Source organism: Lepisma saccharinum, chromosome 1, assembly GCF_977018435.1.
Source record: "Lepisma saccharinum chromosome 1, izLepSacc3.1, whole genome shotgun sequence".
NCBI lineage: Eukaryota > Metazoa > Arthropoda > Insecta > Zygentoma > Lepismatidae > Lepisma > Lepisma saccharinum.
Genome location: NC_139229.1, coordinates 149,773,392 through 149,798,375, shown reverse-complemented (window position 1 = coordinate 149,798,375; position 24,984 = coordinate 149,773,392). Strand labels below are relative to the sequence as shown.

The 24,984-nt window shown below is 36.2% G+C and overlaps 1 protein-coding gene across 1 annotated transcript in view; it reads right to left on the bottom strand.

Moving 5' to 3' along the window:
• LOC145989592 (acetylcholine receptor subunit beta-type acr-2-like) overlaps window positions 1-18,015 on the bottom strand; it is a 32,560-nt gene extending 14,545 nt beyond the window's left edge. The window contains exons 1-3 of the mRNA XM_083124863.1: window positions 17,871-18,015; window positions 8,478-8,522; window positions 4,558-4,667 (exon numbers count right to left, since the gene is read on the bottom strand). Of these exons, the coding sequence (XP_082980989.1) occupies window positions 4,558-4,667; window positions 8,478-8,480 (113 nt within the window). The 5' untranslated portion in view covers window positions 8,481-8,522; window positions 17,871-18,015. The remainder of the gene's footprint in view (window positions 1-4,557; window positions 4,668-8,477; window positions 8,523-17,870) is intronic.
• Window positions 18,016-24,984: the final 6,969 nt, after the last annotated feature.

Below are 24,984 nucleotides of genomic sequence, written 5' to 3'. Positions count from 1 at the left end.
AAACTGAGGCCTATTTTGAGGCTAAAGAGAAATCGTACTATAAAAATGGCATCAAAAAATTGTATGACCGCTATAATCGTTGTATCGCCCTCAAAGGCAACTATATTGAATAATAAAATCGAATTTTGTCAAAAAAATATTTTTTACTATGTTAGCCTACGAACTTTTCAGCCCAATTGTTACATGGAAATAATAACAGTTGTAATTTTATTTTTCAATAAAATCTTCATCTTCATAATTGTGTTAACACTTATAATGCAGACTCAGTGGTGCAGGAACGGGGGGGTACAGGGGTACATTGTACCCCTGCAAATTTTTGAAGGGGGTACTGTACCCCCTAAATCCGTAAATCGAGTTGTACCCCCCTTTGGTAATTTGACAGCAGACGGAAGGTGCTGCTGTTAAAATTACCTATTATCAATTCGCCCAATAAAAAATGTATTATTGTTTATAAATTTTAAGCATTATAGTCCTTACCACAGAAATTCAAAACATTTAATTGTAAACTTATTATACTACATTGTGCTTGCTACTAGTTAGTTCATTGACCTAAGTTCTTGGAAACCTCTTTAACGAGATGAAAATTGTTTAAAATGTGTGTGGAACGATGGAATCAGATTGACTCTCAGACAATTACGCTGCAGACGATTGCTGCTTTGCGTAAGGGGGGGTACACATTTCTAAAGCAGTGGTCGCGTCGATTCAAAGATAAATTACAAATCTTCATCAGAAGAGTATATGACTGACCCCATTTTCATTTGAATATTTATAATGGAATTTTCCAAAACGGAACACTTACACGAACGAGACGAGACACGACAGACCAATTGGGGGGGGTTTACAATGCACTCCTGTACCTCACCCATATTTTTCATAAATTTGTAAGATGGTGTTGGGAAAACTATACTTAAACCTATATATTAAGATATATTTTTTTAAAAAAAAATAGAGTGCCGATTAGCCTATCTGAGAATGAGGTAAATTTGGAATAAGTTTTCATAACTTCAGAGTGGAAACCGAAAGAAATATAAACACAAACAAGAACGAGAAGGACCTCACCACACAGGATACAAGATGAGGCTGTGACAATTCTCGACTCATCGCATCGCGATACCATTCCTAGGTGAAATGAAATATTTCCTAGACATTTAAACAGGGTGCAATTTGCGATTTTATCAGAGGGGGGACTATTTTTTACCTATGTATTAGATATACTTATAATTGGACATAAATTGCTTAAAATCTAATTGTGATATCGAATGCAACACAAACACAACGCCTTTTATGTTAAACTCTAAAGTCAAATTGTAAGAAAATTACATTAGTCAGATGAATGCACGAGATAAATGAGACTCACTGCAGGTTCTATTGGTAGATTTTGGATTGGATTTACAAGGTCTCTGGGAATAAGATGGGAATATTTGATTGATTGATTTGGTTTATTTTACTTCGCATTTCTGCCACTTTTGGCTAATCCGAAGATGAGGATGAGTGATGATATGATGAAATTGATGAACACTCAAAAATAACACCCATGGGCAGGCCAGGATTCGAACCTGGGCCCTCAGGCGTCATAGCGCGCTATGCTAACCCCTCTGCCACGGGGTACGGCGAGGTGGGAATGTGTTTTGGATTTTCTTTGTAGATGCGAAAATCTTTAACTGCACATGCTTCTGCTTACATTAAAGTTTACATTTTCACATAAACGAGAAATTCACATGTCATCCTAAAACACACGCATGTATCTGCATTTAATACCACTACATACGAAAATAAACCTTGGCCGGCTCTTCACATTGTCCACCAAAAATTGAAAAGAAAGAATAAACTTTTGAGGGTATGGCTTTCCTTGCTACTTCTGAGAGCTGAAGGATTTCGGTTTTGTAAATGAACCGAATGATATTACTTTCAGTACTTGAAAAGAGCGTCATTAGGTACAGCTAATTATATTACAAATAAATGATTTGTCATATTTTTCACAAATATTTCAAAGTTAGACTTCTTACGAATTGATTGGGAACCATCTGAACTCATTTTTTTCTTTTTTAATACAACACCCTATAGATGTCTGAGAAAATACCAAATACATGGCTTCTAAAAGGCATTGGATATGGTACACACCTGCCATAAATTGTTTAAAGATATTTTTATGCGTAGCTATGGGACTTTTAAAATTAGAAAGAACGGAACTGAAGTGGAACTCTATATAATGTAGTTTCTATATCCAGTAGGTGGGAGATGATTATTACTGGTTGGGGTGGCTCAAGATCCCCCTCACTTCTGATTTTCTGTTCCTTGAAATCCAAATAAGCCCAGAATGAGGTCCAGAGCTTAGCCTTATATGTTTCAGAATTGTTATCTGATTTTAAAATCTGTTTTGTTTTTTTTTTGTTTGTTTTTTTAAACTTAAATTCTAATAAAAACAATGAAAAATATTTATGCATATTTTGCATTAAATAACAGGACATTCGTGTGTGCTGTTCTAAAAGAGAATATTTCTCATGGCTTCACATTATACCTATGTATCAAGGACGTTTTTGTGGGGGTCCAGGGTGTCCGGACCCCTTCCCCCCAAAAGACTTACCAAGTAGTAAAAGTAATTTATCCAAATATAATTGTTTAGCATTTGTTATACTCAATTTTCGTCATTGTCAATACCATGCTTGAACAGCGTAACAATTAAAAGTTAGGGTGCGGCAGAAATATCTCCCGGATTTCATTTGTGAATAACAAAGCAACGATAGATGTTATGCAAAACTTTATTGCACAGTTGGAAAGAATAAGGTTTACCATTTTATTGCACATTTGCAAAGAACAAAATGTTCCAATTATTTTTTACAAAATTGCCACAAGTCACCATTTTGGGTGACATAATTGACTTTGTTTTAAAATGCCAAATGCCGATCTGCACGGTGTACGCATTTCTGAAGTCTCACCCTGAAGTTCTGCATTACCCTCCTAGTCATGTCTGGTCGGTATTGCCGCTCTTTCCTGTCTGATACCATCTTTCAGATCATTGGCTGTCCTCGGCCTTCCTTGGTAAACTTTAGCCTGCAGGTACTCCCACAGAAAGAAGTCGCAGGGTGCGAGCTCGGGGGAATGAGTTGGCCATGGAAGGTGACTTAAAAGTGAGATCAGATGCCCTGGAAACATTTCACGTAGCACGTTCATCGATAAACATGCTGTGGCACCATCCTGCTGGAACCACACAGCCAATTTGCCACGTTCGTTCGATTGCGGCTGCAGAAAGTTACGTAACATCCATACATAACGGTCAGACGTTACATTAACTGCGTGCCGTCTTCCTCAAAGTTGTCTCGGTACATATGGGAAACAAAATGGTAATCATTGTTCTTTCCAACTGTGAAATAAAATTTTGCATAACATCTATCGTTGCTTTGTTATTCACGAATGAAATCCCGGAGTTATTTCTGCTGCACCCTGTATACTCGATGGTTTTATCCGCTGAACTTATTGGAAGGCAAGGAATTTGGCTCATACGGCTTTGAAGGATTCCAAATAGTGTTGCCCACGAGACGAGACTTTGGCCTGTCTCGTCTCGTGGAAATGCTGTGAAATGCTGTCTCGTCTCGAAAATATTTGTTTGTCTCGGGACACATGATCAATCTCGTCTCGTCTCGAATTTTTAAAAGCCTGTCCCGTCTCGTCCCGTGGGCAACACTAATTCCAAAGATTTATGCACACTACTAATGATAATATCCATAAAATATTAATCAGGAACTTTACTTTTCGTTAATTGGATCTAACTCATTTTTTGTTATTCAATAAATATTCAATTCTTTTTCTATCTGACATTAAATTCCTTGCCAGGGCAGTTGTTTTTGTGCAAATCTTGGCGATCTTAACTACACGTAAGCTAGATAATGAATACTTGCTGTTATATTTCTATTCTTTTACAATTTTTACCTATTCATGTAATAATAACAATACAATATTAATTAATGTACATATTTAATTAATTAATATATTAATTTAATTAAATTTAATTATCCTAATTATTATTATTGTGACACTTGATTGGACATATATATATGGGAGGCTGAATTTTGTACCCCCCCCCCCCCCAAATGAAAAACGTTCCTGCGCCACTGTGCAGACTACAGTATTTGGTTCGACTCAGGCTGAAAAGATGCAGAAAGCAGAGCTTTCTTAAAAAATGTTTGTCAACAATAGGGCTTATATTTCATGAGACTTCACCCTTTTTCAGGTGGTGCTTCAGGTGCACTGGTTACCAATATAGCCACCGAAAGTAGAGCAAGCTGGTGCTTCCAAATAAGCTGTTAAATTTTCCCAGAGTCGAGTGAAATGGAAACTAAATGCTAAAACTTTAACTACATCAATTAATATTTTAGTGCAAGCAGTGCTTGCACTACCTGCATTACATCTCATTTTGTAGGGAAATTACATCAAAGATCAAATATAAATGTTCTTTTTACAAAGTAAAAATTATTTATAATTGCAAAATTCACCAGCGTAATATGGACCATAGCCAGTTCTCCCTAACATGTAGAATCTCATTGTATGAATACAACTTACCTATTTAGTATTATAAGATCAGGTATCCAAATATCATTAGCCGAAACAAAAATATGTTTGATGTTATCATATTTAGTAGAATCCCAAGTGAGGTGACTGTCATTCCAATTCTAAAATAAGAAATAATATTTTCGTCATATCCTAGTACTCAAACTTTGCTTCAACAACATTTTCTGCTTTGCATATGTAAGATTTCTTCTAATTCATCTATGTTGATGTAAATTTCTTCATTTTCTCGCAATGTAGATAATCTAATTTAGAATACTGAATGACTTCTTTGGAATTCTGAATTATTCACATGCTAATCTCCTAATAATATCTAGAAAATCTGCAAAATTCTCTGATTTTTATTCTAACTGACTTTCAAGATTTGTGACCAACCTCAGGTTCAAAAAGTAAATTTTGGTCAAAGTTCCAAATAAATCTTTATGCATCTAACATAACTGAAAATTCTTAGAAATTTAAATAAAGGTTAGTCATTACCACTTGGTACACATTTATGATACCTGTTATTTCTATTGTGGTTAATATGTTGCTTTTCTACCTCATGATGATGATGAATGATAAACTGACAAAACAAATGACAGAACATCACAATGACAAATCAATATTTTATCCTGTAGTCAATCTTAAGAGTTCCTGGTATCATAGCATGCTGCACTAACCACTCTGCCACAGAGGCTGGCATACATGATTCCTGTTGATACCAAACTAACTAACTCTCTTAGCCTTCTTAAACCTCGAGGTATATGGCTGCAGCAACACAGGCCTTCCATCTGTCCCTATCCTGAGCAAGATCCATCCACTCTTCTCCATCTCTACTGATTTCCTTTAGGTCCATCTCAACATTATCTCTCCATCTTCGTCTTGGTCTTCCTACTGGTCTCTTACCATCAAGCTTCCCTACAAGAATCCTGTAAACTCCTCTTTCCTCTCCGATTCATGCTACATGGCCTGCTCACCTAAGTCTTCTTGATTTAATCATTCTACCGTGCGTCCATTTCGATCTGCAGCCGAGAGATCGGGAGAAGCGTGGCGGGCGGCGCTGACGGAGATGCCGACATTTGCGGCCTGAAATGCCCGCTTATTTTTATGGACATATGCAGACATTTATATAAATATTGCAAAACGAGCACTAACCTGTGTTATAAGAGTATAGTTTTAATTTTAGTAGCTTAGTGACTGTATGTGCCGATGATTTTGACACGCCCACCTCTTGTGAAACACGGCGTAGAGGTTTGTTTGGAGAACGTTCTAACGCTGCACCAATATCATCGAGTTTTGCTTCGGTTAGAATCCGTCGTTTTTGCTTAGGTGTTTTAAAATTTAACGATACAGTTTCTCGTAATTTAAGGACAAGATGTCTAACCGTATCTCTGTGTGGAGTTGAAACGCATGGGAATTTCTGTACAAATTACCTACACACGTCTCGACACGAGTTTGTTTTCACGTACGTGTCATACATAAAAAATCTTTGTTCTAACGTAAATCTTGCAGCTGGCATTCCAATCGTCTCACTGACACGTCACACATACACACTACAATAACACAAACAAGTAACTGCAAGTAACCAAGAATAACACTCTTGCGCACAGTACGAAATTAACACGCTCTTGGTTTACATTGCTCGCCACTATATTTACAACTCTGTCTTCATCTAGTCGCGAAGGAACAAAAAACTCGAGCTCGGATATTTCGGATTGCAAGGAAGCTCACGAAAACCATTCACTTTTATCGGTTTCGTCTGCAATGTAATCCTGATACAGTGTTGCACATTCGAAACCTCCAAACGATTCCCATGGCCACAAAACTCTTTCAAGGATATAAACTTAAACAGGACGTTACTGGTCAAAACTATAATTAAAATGCTTTATTATCTGTGGCTCTTAACATCGTTTCTATAGCGTATTTATTTGTGTATATAAGAGCAGAACTTGGATGAATTACAGAAGAACTTTTGCGTGTTATAACACAGGTTAGTGCTCGTTTTGCAATATTTATATAAATGTCTGCATATGTCTATAAAAATAAGCGGGCATTACAGGCCGCAAATGTCGGCATCTCCATCAGCGCCGCCCGCCACGCTTCTCCCGATCTCTCGGCTGCAGATCGAAATGGACGCACGGTAATAATATCTGAATACAAATTTTGTAGTTCTAAATTATGTAACCTTTTCCACTCACCTGTCTCCTCATCCCTTTCAGGTCCAAATATTTTTCTAACACACTTAATTTATGTTCCACTTTCAATGTAAAAGACCAAGTTTCACATCCATATAATACTACAGGCAAAATTACTGTTTTGTATATTTTAACTTTTATTTTCTTAGATATTATATTAGAAGATAAAAGTTTATGAAGAGAAAAGTAACATGCATTTCCTGAATTAAGCCTGCCTGCTTTTTATTTCCTCTTTAATATCATTTTCATTGGTTCAGGGGTGCCCATCCCCCAAAGTCGTTCATCGAAATCCTCCCCCCCCCCAAAGAATTGTTCATTTCAACCCCTTCCCATACACAAATATAGTTTGGATAAGCACACAGTAATTGAGTTTTGTTTGAATGTCGATAATTTGATTTTTCTAAATTAAAATTTCGAAATTCGTAAGCTTTGCACAACGAAAACTGACAGTATTTTACAATTATCCAGTCAGTCATAGCACAGGAACACAAATCGTGCCTGAAATCATCCAACACTAAAACTAAAATCCACAAGCCGACTCGGAACTACCACAAAGAAAACACCAGACATTGTTTACAACTGGCCAAGATGCCAACAATCGAAAGGTACATGACATTAGAAATCCTTCATTGCAGTTGAAATTAAAAGACTAAAGAAAGAAAAAGCATGGCTCAGTTTCATGTTTGCTACAGGAAATAGTGTTCTTGTGGATGTTAAATCATGAAGTAGATACTGAACATCTAATAACCATAACTAAAACTAAATAACAAGTCAATCAAACGAAATGATCCCCCCATTTTTGTATGAAGATATAGTAGCTGAACTATAAAATTATGTCCCCCCCCCAAAAAATTTGCATGACACACTTGCATCATGAATCCCTCTTGTGGGCACCCCTGTATTGGTTAGTATTACTCCTAAGTACTTGAATTTGGAAACTGGTTCAAGCGAGTTGTTATCAATAAATAGATTTTGATTATTACCAACACTTGGTTTCTGACTGTAAGAATATATTTAGTTTTCTCTTTGCTAACTTCCAAACCTATCTCCTTAGCTGCTTTTAAAAATACTTTAGGATTATTCTTAATTGTATTTACATCATCCCCTAGTAAGTCTACATCATCTGCATATCCTAACAACTGAGTCACGCCGTTTAATTTTAGTCCTTCGTTAGTTTCATTTACCTTCCTAACAGCGTATTCTAAGGCAAAATTAAAGAGCAACAGAGATAATACATCTCCTCATTTCAACCCATCGTGAATCGTAAATTTGTCAGACACATTAATACCCACACGAATCTTACTTTCTGTTTCACTGTTGCATACTTTTATCATATTAACAAGCTTCTTAGGTATTCCAAACTCGCCTAATATATTACATACTTTACCTCTTTTAACCAAATCATATGCTTTTTTAAAATCATAGAACAGCTGATAGACATTTTGATTATATTCCTACTTTTTCTCAAGTGTCTGTCTGATGTGAAAAATTTGATCTACAGTTCATCTGTTATGTTTCAATCCATATTGATAATCACCTGTAATTTCATTAGCATGTAGAGTTGGTTCCTGTTGATACCAACATCTATATTTTTGATCAAGAATATGTGGAGCTCTATCTCCATATCACCCCATATGCCTTCATGGCATGTGTGCACATGCACAGGGGTGCCTTTACTTTTACCTTACTTTTAGAATAAAATAAGCATTCATATTTAAAAACATAAGAACTCAATAGTACCATGTCTCCATAACCATATATAGAAAGAGCATTGAGGCCATCATCCTAAAATGAAAAATATATGCATGTAAATATTAGTAAATTTCACTTCTACTTGTAACAATAATCTAAGAGACTAAAAAAATATCACAAAACTTTATGTAATTTTCATTCATTCATTATGAGGTTAGCTTAATATGTTTAAACCCAGCAGAAATGAATTTAAATACTGTTTATTTTTGTAACACCATTTAAGTCTTGTTTCCATGATATGAAAAACTAAATATGCTTACCAAGGCAGTAAATTATTTTATTAAAAACATAAACGTAACGTTTCAACCTTCTAGCAAGGTCTTCTTCAGACTCTGTAACTAGTACAAATGAAACAAGATACAAAAACAGGGCATTATATATACACAAACATTACTCCTTCCAGACTATTAGAAAGTTGTTCTGGAACTTTCTAGCAGGTGGCTTTCCATTGTCAACTGTACTTTCACCTAAAAGGCTAAACTTATTTACTTCCATATAGAATGTGGTTAGAATTTTATCTCATCATCTTTTCCCTTCATTTTTCTTCCTTCTCCTCTCCTCTTTCTCTCTTGTCCTTTCCACTCTTTCTAACACCTTCTTCCATTCTTTGTTTAACTTCAGTCCCCCATTCCAGTTTTCATTGTGTCTTCTTCACCTTTTTTCTCTATTTCCTTGGCCTCCTTCCATTTTCTCACTAGCATTCTCTTTTCCCTTCCTATTTGCTTAGCCTCATCCCACTCCGTCATGTCCTGTTTCTCTCGTGTGTTTAAATATCGCATTTCTCTCTCTCTAAAGTCGTACATCATCCCTATGTTAATTCAACCTGTCTCTCAGCCTCTTTTTCGTTTCTCCTATGTACACACTCTGACATTCTTTACATTTCACTTCGTAGATAATCTCTTCCTCTTCTCTGTTTTCCTTTTTCTTGTTTGCATTCTTTGCTATTCCTAAGATGCTTCTCCCTCCCTTCCTGTAAGTTTTAATTCCCGCTTTCCTAAGCACTTTGCATATCTTTTCGGTGGTCTTCCCCATACTCCTTATTCCAAACCTCCTTTCTTTTTCATTCTGTTCCAATTCTCCCCTGCCACTTTTCTTCCTTCTTCTGTTTATGACAAGTCTATCCTCCTTCTCATAGCCATTCTTTTCTAACTGTTTCCATAGGCTATTTATTTTGCCTTCTTTTTCACATTCTTTTTTGCATATTTTCTTTATTCTGTCCTCCATATTCTTTATAAAATTTATTTTTGTCACCTCACTTACATCACTTCTTTTCTGGCAGAATACCCATGCTGCACACTTCTTCTGATGCCAAGCGGTTTCAATATCTTGTCCTCTCTTCCTTTTCATCAATATATCTAGGTAGCTTATCTTGTCTTCTTCTTCTATTTCAAGTTCCAATAATATCCCTCTTTCTTCATCTTGTATTTATTTGGCAAAAATGTCGAGCTGCCTCTTCGTTCCCTTCCATATTCCAAAACAATCGTCCACATATCTGCAAAACAGAATTAACTTGTCACCTCCTTTTTCTATCACTTTCTTTTCCCATTCATTCATAACAAATGCAACCAATGCTGGGCTTAGGCTAGAACCTATATTCAGTCCTTCACTCATTAACATTATTTTATCTCCCATAATACTGTAACCGTTATTCCAAATGCTTTCCAGCGCCTTCACTACCTTTCACTATCCCATTCTCCTATAATTTCTTGTCCCATTCTCTTTTTAATAATGTCCAAAACGTGTCACCTCTTGATGCTCGGGAACATACTTTTCACGTCTAAGCTAAACATTGTCGTCTTCATCTCATTTAACTTAAGTCATTTTATGAGGTCCAAGACTTGTTCACTGTTCTTAACTGCTCTGCTTTCTTGCTGTGTTACTAACACTTCAATAACTTTCTTTAATTTCTTTTCCAAGGGTTCCAAAATATTGTTTCTGCAGTTCATTACTGGTCTTAACTTTATCTCCTCTTTGTGTATCTTTGGAAAGCCTTTCAAACTTGGTAGTCTTCCTGTCTCCTTTATGCATTTCTTGAATGATGTACGACTTTAGAGAGAGAGAAATGCAATATTTAAACACACGAGAGAAACAGGACATGACAGAGTGGGATGAGGCTAAGCAAATAGGAAGGGAAAAGAGAATGCTAGTGAGAAAATGGAAGGAGGCCAAGGAAATAGAGAAAAAAGGTTAAGAAGACACAATGAAAACTGGAATGGGGGACTGAAGTTAAACAAAGAATGGAAGAAGGTGTTAGAAAGAGTGGAAAGGACAAAAGAGAAAGAGGAGAGGAGAAGGAAGAAAAATGAAGGAAAAAGAGTGTGAGATAAAAGTCTAACCACATTCTATATGGAAGTAAATAAGTTTAGCCTTTTAGGTGAAAGTACAGTTGACAAGGGAAAGCCACCTGCTAGAAAGTTCCAGAACAACTTTCTAATAGTCTGGAGGGAGTAGTGTTTGTGTATATATAATGCACTGTTGTTGTATCTTGTTACATTTGTACTAGATACAGAGTCTGAAGAAGACCTTGCTAGAAGGTTGAAACGTTACGTTTATGTTTTTAATAAAATAAATTGTTTTTTTTTGTGTTTGGGGTGGGGGTATTCATGTACAAGCCACAAACATACATAATAAACTTGCATTAAATAGTAATTACTCTGGGATTCTTTCAAAAATGTTCTGCTTCTTCTCTGGTCTATTTTCATGAGTCCATGTCCTGTTCTTATTTTCACATTTTAACACTAGAATGGCGGGAGGGGTCAAAATGACCCCTACCTTCACCAGTTACTTTAATAACTATCCCGTTTTTCTTATTTTTTCCTGGAAATTTTGTGATATATCATAATTCACTGTCGTTTTTAAGATGGTATATTGAAATCTACAAAATATGATTTATTTCTGTGAAATTTCATGTTATACCCCTAGAACAGCAGGAGGGGGTAAATTTGACTCCTGTAAATTTTCATTTATGCATGCAGCAATATCAGCGTTAGGTTGCGGTTTCTGTGTCATCCTGTCTTTAGCATGTTTCCACTTGTCACAATTTACATGTCATCATGTAGGTAGTCTTCTTGGACCAGGATGGATGTCTTCAAACGTGTGGCATCAAGTAGCAGTTTCGCGTAGTAAAATGTTGCGTATTCTGGAATGTTCAGTTGTTGATTATTATATTTTTTTTGTAATCAAAATGTATCACACCACCTAAACACTTTGATTATAATTCAGAAAGCACAGAAAATAATATAAATTAAAAATATATTCCCATTCTAAAATAATTAGAATTTTTAAATGCATTTCTTACAAGGGGTCAAAATAACCCCTTCCTGCTGTTCTAGGGGGTATCAAATCCTTCGCCATTCTAGTTTTAATCTACAAAGGTTGGAAGTGACATAAAATAATAAAAAATATGAAATGGGGAAGTTCTATATATTTGGTCTGCACTACAGAAAACAACTATTTGTAATTCAAATCTCACTGTTCTATTAATACACAACCAAAAATTACCTCATATAAGTTTAGAGTTTGCTAAACTGGCATTCATATTAATTACAATAACTACAGGGTGTCTGGAAATTCCTACACAACAGGCCAAATGGTAAAATTGACTTGCACTATGCCATGGCTGTGCAAGACTGGCTCGATACCACATTTCTGAACACTGGATTGGTCTCAGAGGACCTGTTGAACGAGCCTCATGCATCCGCTGCACTTTGCATTCTGGGGGTATCTGATATCCAGGGTGTACAGTACGAAGAAGATTGGCGATCTGACCCACATCTGCACTAGAACTGATGACAAATGTCATGCCATAACCCCAGACAGTGCCGGATCTATAAACAGCGGAATCCTGCAGTACGGGGAGACCCGGGGATGAACAAACCTTTAGGGGGCCCTTGCCATGCCCTTACATACTCAAATATGTGTACTTAAAACAATAAATGTAGTAATCTGGAGTACAAAAGACCACCTAAATATTTTAAATGATAGGTTATATCATGTACAGATGCAATCTGGAAGTTTCTTTGCAAGTTTTATAAGTTTCATCTGTACATGATTTTGCAAAACCTTTGTATGAGAGGTAGAATACCTAGCTCCCCAGAGGTATATTAATCTCCATGGCGAAGTGGTTACTTCAGCTCGCTATGATGCCAGGGGTTCCGGGTTGGAATCCCAGCCTGGACATAGGAATTCTTTGTGAGACTAATCAATTTCATCCTATCATCACTCATCCTCATCGTCACTATTAGCCAAAGGTGGAAGAAAACAGACGCTAAATAACAAAAAACAAATTAAATCTTTCCAGAGCTATGTGTTTACAGTCCAGCTGCCTTAGCCGAAACCATGGACACAAGTGGGTATGCCTCACCTGGACTTGTTCAGTGTCAAAATAGGGGTGATGGCAGAAATCATAGACCTCTAATTGCAGACTGAAAACAATGAACTTTTCTTTGAAGCAGTGCATAGTCCTAGGTCTAGAAACATGGTGGAGATGCACATTAGAGCTTGTTAAGTTTTCATTTTAGTGAAGAAAATATTTGTACTCACGTGTGGAGTGTAATATGTAGGGTTATATACTTCTTAGTAGACTTAAAAATTACAATCTTGTGTGATGCAATAACTCAGAATCTTGAAAATAGTTGTTACAAGTAGAAATATGAAGGTATGCTCGCCGCCATGATAGTATCCCCTCTCTACGAAATTTTTGGCTTAAAGTTGACCCATATAAAAAGGCTCACGTTTCCGATCTGGTACCTGGGTATCTGTGGCAGCAATTACAAATTGGGAAGGTGAGGGTTCCGTGAAAATCGTTTGCTGTGAAAACATCAATGAAGTAAGTATAGATATGTTTCAAATTATGGAAGGGTTCAGAATGAAAATAAAAACAAGCAATTCTATATAAACAAAATATCACAGTGTAGTTTGGCTGGTGCTTCTACCTGCTTCCCTTCTCGCATTTGGAATAGACCTTTCCAGCTAGTTTTGTCTTCCCTGTCTGGACTGTATGTATACATCAGTAGTGGTGATTGAGTGAAAAAACTGTGTGTATGTGGTGTGTGTGGTATTAAGAGGCCATAGTGCGGGGGCAAAAGTGGAAAAAGTGGGAAAAACAGTCCCCCTAATCGCTGCCACTGCACATAAACTAAACAAACTTAATAACAGCAAAACTTTGGCATTTCTTTTTACAAGTGCGTGTATTTTACATAGAATGGGCTTTTAGTAATATCTTGCGAGAGGGCCCAAAATCTGTAGATCCGGCACTGGCTCCAGATTGTGTTCCCTCTATGCTCAAAAACCTGCAATTGCACTTAGTGACATTTATAACACCATTAAGCCTTGTTTCCATGATATGAAAAACTCAATATGCTGACCAAGGCAGAAATTTATTTTAAATATAAAACATAAACTAAACGTAACGTTTCAACCTCCTAGCAAGGTCTTCTTCAGACTCTGCAACAAGTACAAAGTACAGCAAGAAAGCAGTGCAGTTAAGAACAGTGAACAAGTGGTGGACCTCATAAAAGGACTTAAGTTGAATGAGATGAAGACGACAATGTTTAGCTTAGACGCGAAAAGTATGTTCCCGAGCATCAAGAGAGGACAACTTTTGGACATTGTTAAAAAGAGAATGGGACAAGAAATTATAGGAGAATGGGATAGTGAAAGGGTAGTGAAGGCACTGGAAACAATTTGGAATAACGGTTACAGTATTATGGGGGATAAAATAATGTTAATGAGTGAAGGACTGAATATAGATTCTAGCCTAAGCTCAGCATTGGCTGAATTGGTTATGAATAAATGGGAAAAGAAAGTGATAGAAAAAGGAGGTGACAAAATAATTCTGTTTTGCAGATATGTGGACGATTGTTTTGGCATATGAAAGGGAACGAAGATGCAGCTTGACATTTTTGCCAAAGAAATACAAGATGAAGAAAGAGGGATATTATTGGAACTTGAAATAGAAGAAGAAGACAAGTTAAGCTATATTGATGAAAAGGAAGAGAGGACAAGATATTGAAACCACTTGGCATCAGAAGAAGTGTGCAGCAGGGGTATTCTGCCACAAAAGAAGTGATGTAAGTGAGGTGACAAAAAGAAATTTTATAAAGAATATGGAGGACAGAATAAAGAAAATATGCACGAAGGAATGTGAAAAAGAAGGCAAAAAAAATAGCCTATGGAAACAGCTGGAAAGGAATGGCTATGAGGAGGATAGACTGGACATAAACAGAAGATGGGAGAAAAGCGGCAGGGGAGAATTGGAAGAGAAAGAAAAAGAGGAAGAGAAAAAAAAGAGAGGAGGTTTGGAATAAGGAGTATGGGGAAGACCACAGAAAAGATAAGCAAAGTGCTTAGGAAAGTGGGCATTAAAACTTACAGGAAGGGAGGGAGAAGCATCTTAAGAATATCAGAGAATGCAAACAAGAAAAAGGAAAACAGAGAAGAGGAAGAGGAAGGGGTTATCTATGAAGTGAAATGTAAAGAATGTCAGAGAAACGAAAAAGAGGCTGAAAGACAGGTTGAAACAACATAGGGATGATGTACGACTTAAGAGAGAGAGAAATGCGATATTTAAACACACGAGAGAAACAGGACATGACATAGAGTGGGATAAGGCTAAGCAGATAAGAAGGGAGAAGAGAATACTAGTGAGAAAATGGAAAGAGGCCAAGGAAATAGAGAAGAAAGGTGAAGAAGACACAATGAACTGGAATGGGAGACTGAAGATAAACAAAGAATGGAAGAAGGTGTTAGAAAGAGTGGAAAGGACAAGAGAAAGAGGAGAGAAGAAGGAAGAAGAATGAAGGAAAAAGAGCGTGAGATAAAAAGTCCAACCACATTCTATATGAAAGTTAATATGTTTAGCCTTTTAGGTGAAAGTACAGTTGACAATGGAAAGCCACCTGCTAGAATGTTCCAGAACAATTTTCTAATAATCTGGAGGGGAGTAATGTTTGTGTATATATATCGTCCTGTTTTGTACCTTATTACATTTGTACTTGGTGCAGAGTCTGAAGAAGACCTTGCTAGAAGGTTGAAATGTTACGTTTAGTTTATGTATTAGAGACATGTGTAAAACTCAAATATTGTGATTTGGCCTATGGTGTGGAACTTTCTGGGACACCTTGTCAATAAAAACTGTATTATTATCTCTATTTATGATGTGTGATAAATATATAAAATGTTAAAGGGTAGAATGAACTTTGATAATTTAATATTTACAATGTGAGAAAAATTTCAGGACTGAGTGATTCATCCATACATACCCACCACTATTCCCCTCATGCCCCAATTTCCCCCTTAAACTTTTTCACAAAGGTCCAAATTATGGACTGTAGCAGGAAAAAATAGAATACTGTATTTAACAACTAATGGTAGTTGTCCCTTAAAAACATTTAACCTCACACAGATGGAAAATTCTGGATATACCCCTACAAGGCAAAAACTAATATATCACCTGCAAAGTAGTTACTTCAGCTGTTAATACACCGTTACCAGCATCTCTAGGGGATTTGGAAGGAGCTGGAAAGAGATTCTTACAATATGCTCATCAGCTTATTCACAACTGTCATTTGGATTACTGAAATTTAACTATGCTGTCTTCGAGTCAGTGTTTTTTTGATACGGGACACAAAAATCACATGGTGCATTAATTTTTGGTACTCAGCAAGAAATTCTCACACTGGAAGATCAATGTGGGGCCTGGCATTATCATGCAACAGAAACCAGGGATCAGATGTCCTTAGGTCAGCATGAAGTTTCTCTTTTCCAAATCCTCTCACAAAATTTGGCACATGATTAATGAGGTGTGCATTTTGCCTATTTGCCTTTTATATTACATTGTAGTAAAGCAAAGACAGTAATATAATTAAGCCTTGTTTCCATATTAAAAACACTAAGTTGCTGACCAAGGCAGTTTATTAAGATATAGAAAAAACACTTAACAGGTAACGTTTAGTTCTTCATCTGAGGAAGACCCCTGATACAGGGTTGAAACGTTACCTGTTAAGTGTTTTTTTCTATATCTTTGGTCAGCAACTTAGTGTTTTCAAAGACTATAATGTTTTGAATTTATACCATGTTGTTTCGAGCACAATAATGCATTTTTCCAGTGCCTGTAAATGCCTATTTTGAGATTTAGGTCCTATTTTGTATTATCTAGCCTATCTTTGGTATTTTTTTTTAGTTATTCCCACTATGATTTGCTAATTTGGCTCTCTCTACAATACACTGTAGAAGTTAAGCTTTTTTTTGTTAGCATCTCTTCATCACTTTCATCTGACCACCATTCATTATCATCATCAAGATTAGCCAAAGTAACAAAAAAGCAATGCAAAAACAAGAAAAATACAATAGAATACAAAAATTTAGTCAATGTGTTGCACTAATGAAATTAATAACAAGTTCATGTTTATTGTCTATTTTGGAGACTATTATACAAGTTTTTTTATAGGCTATACATCAGCATGCTAATAATGCTGCTGAGTTTTTTAGACATGTGTACCAACTAAATATGATGGTGTACATACAGTCTAGTCCTGCTGGGGTGACCAACTTTCGACTATGGATTTAAGGGAGATTTCCAATTTTCAGCATTGAATTTAAGGGAAATTTAGTCGTGACCAATTTTGTACATTTTTAACAGTGCGGCATCAATCCAACAGATGTTCATGGGATGGATAATATTAAACAAAAGAATTAATTTACATTTTATGTAATATACAGGTCAAAATACAGAATAAAAAATTACAAACTTTGAGGTTTGTCCACTGATGCTGCAGAACAAGTTCTTTTATCTTCTGGTGCAAATCTCAAAAACTCTTTACAACTATACTCATAAATAATTGCTTTCTATGGCTTGCCAAACTTGCATTGTATCAGAATGAATTTAAATTTCGCAATTTGATCAATAAAAAAATATACGGGAGAAATAAAAAGTGAATATGTGAGCTGGGAGGATAAAAAAAATAACAACCCTAATGTGGGAGTTCCCGGGAAATATGGGGTCCTGCTATGAACCATATAATTGAATATCTTAAATCATCATTCACTGACACTTTGCTTTGAATAAGATTCTTGTGCCATTCAATAGTGGGTCTCTGTAGGCCTTTTGCAAAAGTTTCAAGATATCATTAAATTGGTTGTCTTTCCAGTTCAATACAAAATTTGGACACACCATATGGTAGTCAGGGACTTCCAGCCAGCTGTCAGAATGTCTCTGAACAAACTTTCAACTATGTGCAGGTGTAGACCACATGACCTGTCTTCAAATAAAACAAAACCAAACAACAGTGTTCCAGAACGTTATTTGAACAAAGTTATACTGTTACTTACACAATAAGTAATGTAAATATCTACATAAATGTGATGACCGTAGATACTTACAAATTCAATATGCGATAGTTCAAGTGTAATTGTAAGATTTGTGACATTTTTGTGGTACAGTACAGGTAATTCTGTCTTGTCATAACCACAAAATAAATCTCTTTTCAGCCTGTGCTCGGTAGAAATTGCAGAAACATTCGGCCCACAATTGAAAGGCGAACCTGTAAAATATGTATTACAGAATATAATATGTATCAACTTTCACGATTAAATACATGTGTCCCACTTGCTAGTTTGGAAAAATTACATACAATTCATATACTGCATGATGTGGGTGATATAATTTCAACACCATACAGTTTATCGAAAAGATTGGAGATGCATATAGCTTTCCAAGGATGTAAGAGCTGGCACATGGTAAGTGATTTTACATCATTTAATCATAGGGTCATGTCCCACACCATGGCTGTGTGGTCTAAGGCATCTTGCTTTGATCTCCGGCTACGGGATGCATGCAGGTTTGAGTCTTCTGAGCACTAGCTTTACGAGATTACTTTTTCTTGAAGTTTAATAAACTATATTTTTATTTCTGATAAGCAGATTGATTGCAATATCTCTCATGATCAACGTTCTAGAACATCTGCCTTCAAAGTATTATTACTGTCTGCTATATATATTTCAACAGAGCAGTAATATCAGAAAATATCCTGGGGGTTGTGCATATTCCCGCTCCACTTGCTGTGGCTACATGGTACCTTGCTTAACTTCGCAATAGAAAATAGGTAACTTTACTATTTGAACACCCCTCGCACATCATTTTAAAGTAATATCATCTCAAAAACTGTAAAGCGTTATGAAAGAAATATGTATTCAAATGTACATGAAGGTTATGTGTCTTCTTTGTTATATCTTGGTAAACTGAACTGGAGAGTCTGAAATGCCAAGTTTAAAATCTCCGTTATAATACAACGCCGACAAATATGTTTCAATTCATAACTCTGGAACTAAGAAAGATAACTTCCTCAAACAACTTGCAACATAATCATGAGAAACTGTACTTTACTTTTTATCATAACCATATTTTTGATCTGATTGATATTTACCATGTTATGAAACAAAATACAATTTCAAGAGCAAGAAAAATATTTATCATTGAAAGTTTTTTGTTTCTATATTCAACGGGTAACAATAAAACCTAAGATTAATGGTAATTTTATACTTTGGAGTTTTCTCTTTCGAATGACACTAGTTTTGCAAGTCTGTGTAGCATAGCAACGTTTCTATCATGAGAAACAGCAGCTAAGTGTATTTGACCTGCCGCCATTTTCAATCCAATATGGCGGCCACTGTCCCAGGTAGCAAAGTTGGCAACATCACTTTTTTAACTCTCCATGATGACCTCTTTCAGAAAAATAGTGTTGCCGCTTGTGGCGGTGACGTTCCTACGAAGTGACAAGTTTTGGCCAGTTTGTCTCCCTACTATATGCACAAATTTAAGTCAAAAATTCTGACTCGACCAGCACTTGTACCTGAATCTCTAGTAAAAATGTGCATTATAAACATATGGTAAACACTGACAAGTTTGCTCAGGACATAAAAACTGTGTATATAACTTACCAGCAGGCATGTGTATAATAATAACAGCAATAATAATAGCAAAGTTAGTTCTTCTGCCTAGCATCTTCCACATTTTCACTCAATTAGTATAATGCATTGCTTCCAATGGTGTTTCAGTGATACATGATACCAGTTCACACCCACCATGCTAGCATCTGCTTTTTTTCAGCTCCAGAAAATTGTAAATACACATCTCATGTTCCACAGTCTATGATTTCAAACTCTCATCCATAATCTGTTTTAGGATTTGACAGTGACAGTATCTTGTATTTCTTCATACGAGGGATAGTCGAAAAAGAAGTTTTCCATATGTGTATTTTCAGAAAATGTGGAGATTTTTGGGTTGGTAATACGCTATATAGCCAAAAGTCACCAGCCACTAAAGTGCTGCATCGAGGTCTTTTTGCTCGATTATCTAATAGTTCACACGGATGATGCTAGATGGCTTACATAATTCTTTCCTTGAGCAAATAATGCTCCAAGAGGCAGATGATCGGTATACGCTCGTTCCCATATAACCGTAACTTGTGTGTGGTAGTGGGTCTTCAAATATGGATCGTGGAGTGAAAAAAACAAAGTGAAATTGAAACTAAAGTGAACATAGTGATCATCTCCATGTTAAAATGTAATTTTTTCTATCTTACCAATACATAGCAATATATGAAAATGAATAGTTTTTATAAGCTGAAACTACCAGGACAAATATTTACACATATATTTATATGATTATTGTCCCATTGATATGATATTTGATATTTTATAAATTCGAGCGTATCATGATCGAGTGTGGGAGATTCGATCGAGTATTTTCGAGTGAAAGTGGTCAAAAGCAGTACTCTACCAGATACCCAAGTGAACGTAGCGGTAGTTTCACGGTCTGGGGCTGTTTTAACTGGTTTGGACTCGAGCCATTAGTTTTGGTCAAGGGCAACATGAACAGTGGTGTTTATGAGGACATTTTAGTCAATAGCATGCTGCCCACATGCTGCTTTTTAAATATCTTAGAGAAGTACCAAAAAAGAGAGTCAGAATATTAGCATATTTGTGCAAAATTAGTTAAGTGACAACATGAAACAGCTAGAAATACTCAATAGATTCGCCCAGATTAGCGCATCAAAATGAGAGGCCAGGTTCGAGTGCAGTGCTGTTACCTGGGCAAAATCTGATTCGCAGATTTGAACAAATCTCAACTATGTTCAGTAGTGTTCGGCTGATCTCAGAAGTCACAGTGCTTGAAACACGAAGCCAGCCATTGTTTATCATCCCCTGAACAAAGATACAAAAGGATTCATTTTTGCAATTATTGACAACCTACCTCTTGTCATGTAGCTGGTCATTTTTATCATTGCAGAAATTGCTGTATTTGAACTTTTAAATCTCACAAAATTCTAATCATATTTGGAAATGGACAATTTTCCTGAAAATCTGCTTGCTGACTTGGAAATCCAGTTTATCCAAATGTTTTTGATTTACAAGGCCTTAGTAACGAACTGATTGTGTTCCACAGAACTGCAACATTCCAGAATAGAAAGATAATTATCTAATCTTTGATCCATGAGATTCTTTTGGTTATTCTTACAGCAAACTACCCTGATTCTCTGCATGTAAATTGTTCTAGATTGAAAAGCTGCTTAAATTGCGGTTTTCGAATTTGCCTATCTACACTAGAGGATCAGGTGGTTGGTAATAAGGGGGTAAAAATACACATTTCTTTTTACAAGAGGTTAGAGATAACTGTATTTTATGACTGTCCTTGCTGGTGTGATGTGGTTGTTGCATCATAAGTAGTAGTAAAGAGCACATACTCAAACAGTTCATTTTTTAGTAACAAGAGAAATGTTTTTTTAGTTTCCAATTCTGGCCAACAATCAATCATTTATTTCCCCTGACTTTTCCACATTTTTAAATATTTCTACCAAATACCTTGAATTTTCCATGACTTTTGACTTCCGAATTGATTTTCCTGACTTCTTCAAGTTTCCAGGATTTCCAGGTCAGATGAAACCCTGAGATGTATTCCAACAATCGGACACTTTGTCTGATGCCATAATCTAGGCGTGCAAGCTGATTCCAGAACATCATAAGCGAGATTTTTTGTATTTGACTCTGTATGATGTGATGTATTGAAATAGCCAAATGTTGATGACTACTGCATAATTTCAATAATTATGACCTTCCTTCCTTTCCTCCTATATAAAAAAGAATTAAATCAAATGCAAATTTCAAGAAAAAAAACATTTGGTCTACAAACATACCAAAACACACAAGGTTTAGTTAGATTTCTGCTTCTATGTTTACATGATTATTATTATCAAACATCAAAATAATATTAATGATATATTTGTCAACTTACCTTTCAATTTATTAGAATATCCTTAAATGTAATAACAATTTCTTCAAAATTGACTGAATAGAAGTTTCCTTGCTGTGGTGCCTTTTTTAAATGGCACTAGTAACTTAATGAATGAAGAAAAGTTGGCAAAATAGCAAAACCTTACCTTCTTTCCTCCCTTAGCGCTCATATCTGTATGTAATACATTATTTTTATGATTAAAACATTTTAATGAACTTAACCGACAGTCTGTGTGTTGTACATATACACAGAGTGAGGAGTCAATCCTTATTCCCTGGCATCCCAAAACTTCTCCTCCAACCTGGAGGCTTCTGTTTCTGGACACTGCTATTTGCTCTACTTTAGCTGAGCACTCTGGCATGGGTTGATGGTGATTCTCATTGAACCGTTGTCTCAGGGTCCACTGCATCTGTTGAATATTTTTACTGCCGTGATTCATGTCTCAACTGGCCAACGTTTCATGGCAGCCTGATAGTGAGCCTTGCAGCTGTCTAAGCATAGAAGATTCTTATGCATGCATGCCTGCATTCAGACAGGATTACCAACTGAAACTGATGCATACAATATTCACCAGCTGTACTTGACACTCAATTGATGCCGGCACTGCCTGATCTACAAACTTCGGGCCACCACGCAAAATATTTATTTATTTATTTATATATAAATAGATGGGTGGAAAGAAGGTATTTTCAGGCATCGAGCCTTAGTTAGCTAGCTAAGATTTTAAATGAGAACTATATAGTATGATATAATATGGGTACAACTACTCTTTTGCAAGTTAATACACAAGGCATCCCGTTGTTTGAACAGCTTTACTTTGGATTGGCCATCTCACTTTTTCAGCTTTTCTCTAGTATTACACCATCAAAAAAATACAAAAACAAAGCTTTAAATACAATATTGATGAAAAATTAATCAACTGACTTCTTGTAATATTTTTAAAATGTGTTCTTTCTTGATGTAATGTTGACAAAGTCACATATAAGTTCTAATTTCTATCCAAAGCAATAGCTTCTTTGTGATTTATTGTCAAAAATACCAGATTATTCAGTCACCCCTTGCCTTAGGCCATACAAAACTTTAGTTTGTGTTAGGTTGGGTATGCAGCGGTAGTTAGGTAAGCAAAATAGATTTCACATCCCCAAAAGTAAGTAATTTCATTCCATCAACGGATTCTTTTCCCTTGCTCTCTCGTTTTGGACTTCTAGTAAGACCAGCTTCATCTCAACTCAAGTGTATGTACTGTACAGTCTCAGTAGTAGCCCACACCAGAGCTAGGGAAGAGAAACTCGTGGTTAGAAAGAAATTAATATTTAGCTTGTGTTACACAGAAACTACGCATGTTAGGCATGTTAGGCAACCTTAAATGAATAACAAATCCTTTTACTGTATAATATTTAGGAAGATATTTTCTTCTTTGCTCTGCGGTACTGGACAAATTATTATGTTTATTGTTTTACATACACATATTCGAGTATGAACCCTACATTACATGCATTAGAAGGGCCCCCTAAAGGTTTGCTCATCGACCCCCATCCCTGCACTGCAGGGTTTTGCGGCTTATTGATCCAGCACAAGATGCCGGCCTCCATGGCATATATCATGCAACGATGCCAGTGGTCCCTGGTTTGAATCCCAGTCTGGGCATGGGTGTTATTTGTGAGTGTTCCTTCATCAATTTCATCATATCATCACTCATTTTCATCTTCGCGATTAGCCAAAAGTGGCAGAAATGCAAAGTAAATTAAATTATACCAAATTAATCAATCAATGGTCAATTGATTGACAGACTCCAGTCCATTAAATGTGCTACACCAGCACATTACATTACCATCATAACTCAAACTTTCATTGATTGATTGATTGATTTGTTGTTTTTAAGTCCACTTTATGCACAGTAAGGCTAATCGGGACTGGACCTACAGTTTAAAGTGGGATTTGAACCACTATGTGCCTCCACAGGGAATCAAACCAGGGACCCCTTGATTACAAGGTGATGATGCTACACTTGCACCATTGGGGAGGTCCCAACTCAACCTTTGAATACCGCAGAACAGAAAGATGAAATAAATAAGTGAAATTGTGGCAAAGAGGCACATGCACTAACTGATTGATTGATTGATTTCGTTCATTTTACTTTGCTTTTCTGCCACTTTTGGCAAATCGTGAAAATGAGGATGAGTGATGATATGATGAAGGGACACTCACAAAGAACACCCATTCGAACCTGGGACCCCTGGTATTGTAGTTCACTATGCTAACCACTGCACCACAGAAGCCGGCACACATGCACTGAGTACAGTAATGAAATTCCTATCTTTATTCTCCAAAGTGGCAGAATTTGAATGCCAGATGATCAATGTATTGATTATAACACAAGTTTCCAAAATTATCAACAGACAAAGGATGAAATTGATAATATTGTATATCTCCTCATACTTCTAAATATATATTGTCATTATTGTCAAGCTCCTCTTCTCCATATATTTTACACACTGGTGAATCTAAATTGGATATTCATATTACACACGTTCAAATGTTATTCTTACAAAAGAAAGTCAAAAGAGAATTGACATGAATAAATGAGTTTAAAGATCTTAAGAATACTACAAAATATAGAACTATTTATACAATGTAATATACTTATTCATAAGTATTAGCTAAAAAGATAATAGATAGGAACAAAAGGAAGATCAGAATACCATCACTATAAACGAGATCTTTAAAAAGCAATCTGGAAAAGAGGACCCCGATGGCATAGTGGTAACATCATTGCCTTGTGATCAAGACGTCCCAGGTTCGATACCTGATGGAGGCACAAGTGGTACAGATCCCACTGCAAACTGTAGGTCCAGTCCTGATTAACCTTACTGTGCATAAAGTGGACTTAAAACACCAACAACTCTTGAAAAGAAGATCTTCATTAACTTAGGATATCAATATTAGAAAGTATGCATGCTATTTGAAGTTTTTCCTTCAATTGATGATATTAAAGTAAGCGTTGCTACCTCAAGAGATTGAAACCCATTTTGGATTCATCTGACTCTGAAACCAAAACAATTTAGTAATTCTTGAAGCTTTCCTGGCAGCGAATGATGAAGATGTTCTCTCACGATATCAGCCAGGTGATTTCTGGATAGGATTCCGAGCTTTCGAGAGCTAACGTCACTCTCATCCTCAGGGATTGAAGTGTCAACAAGATAC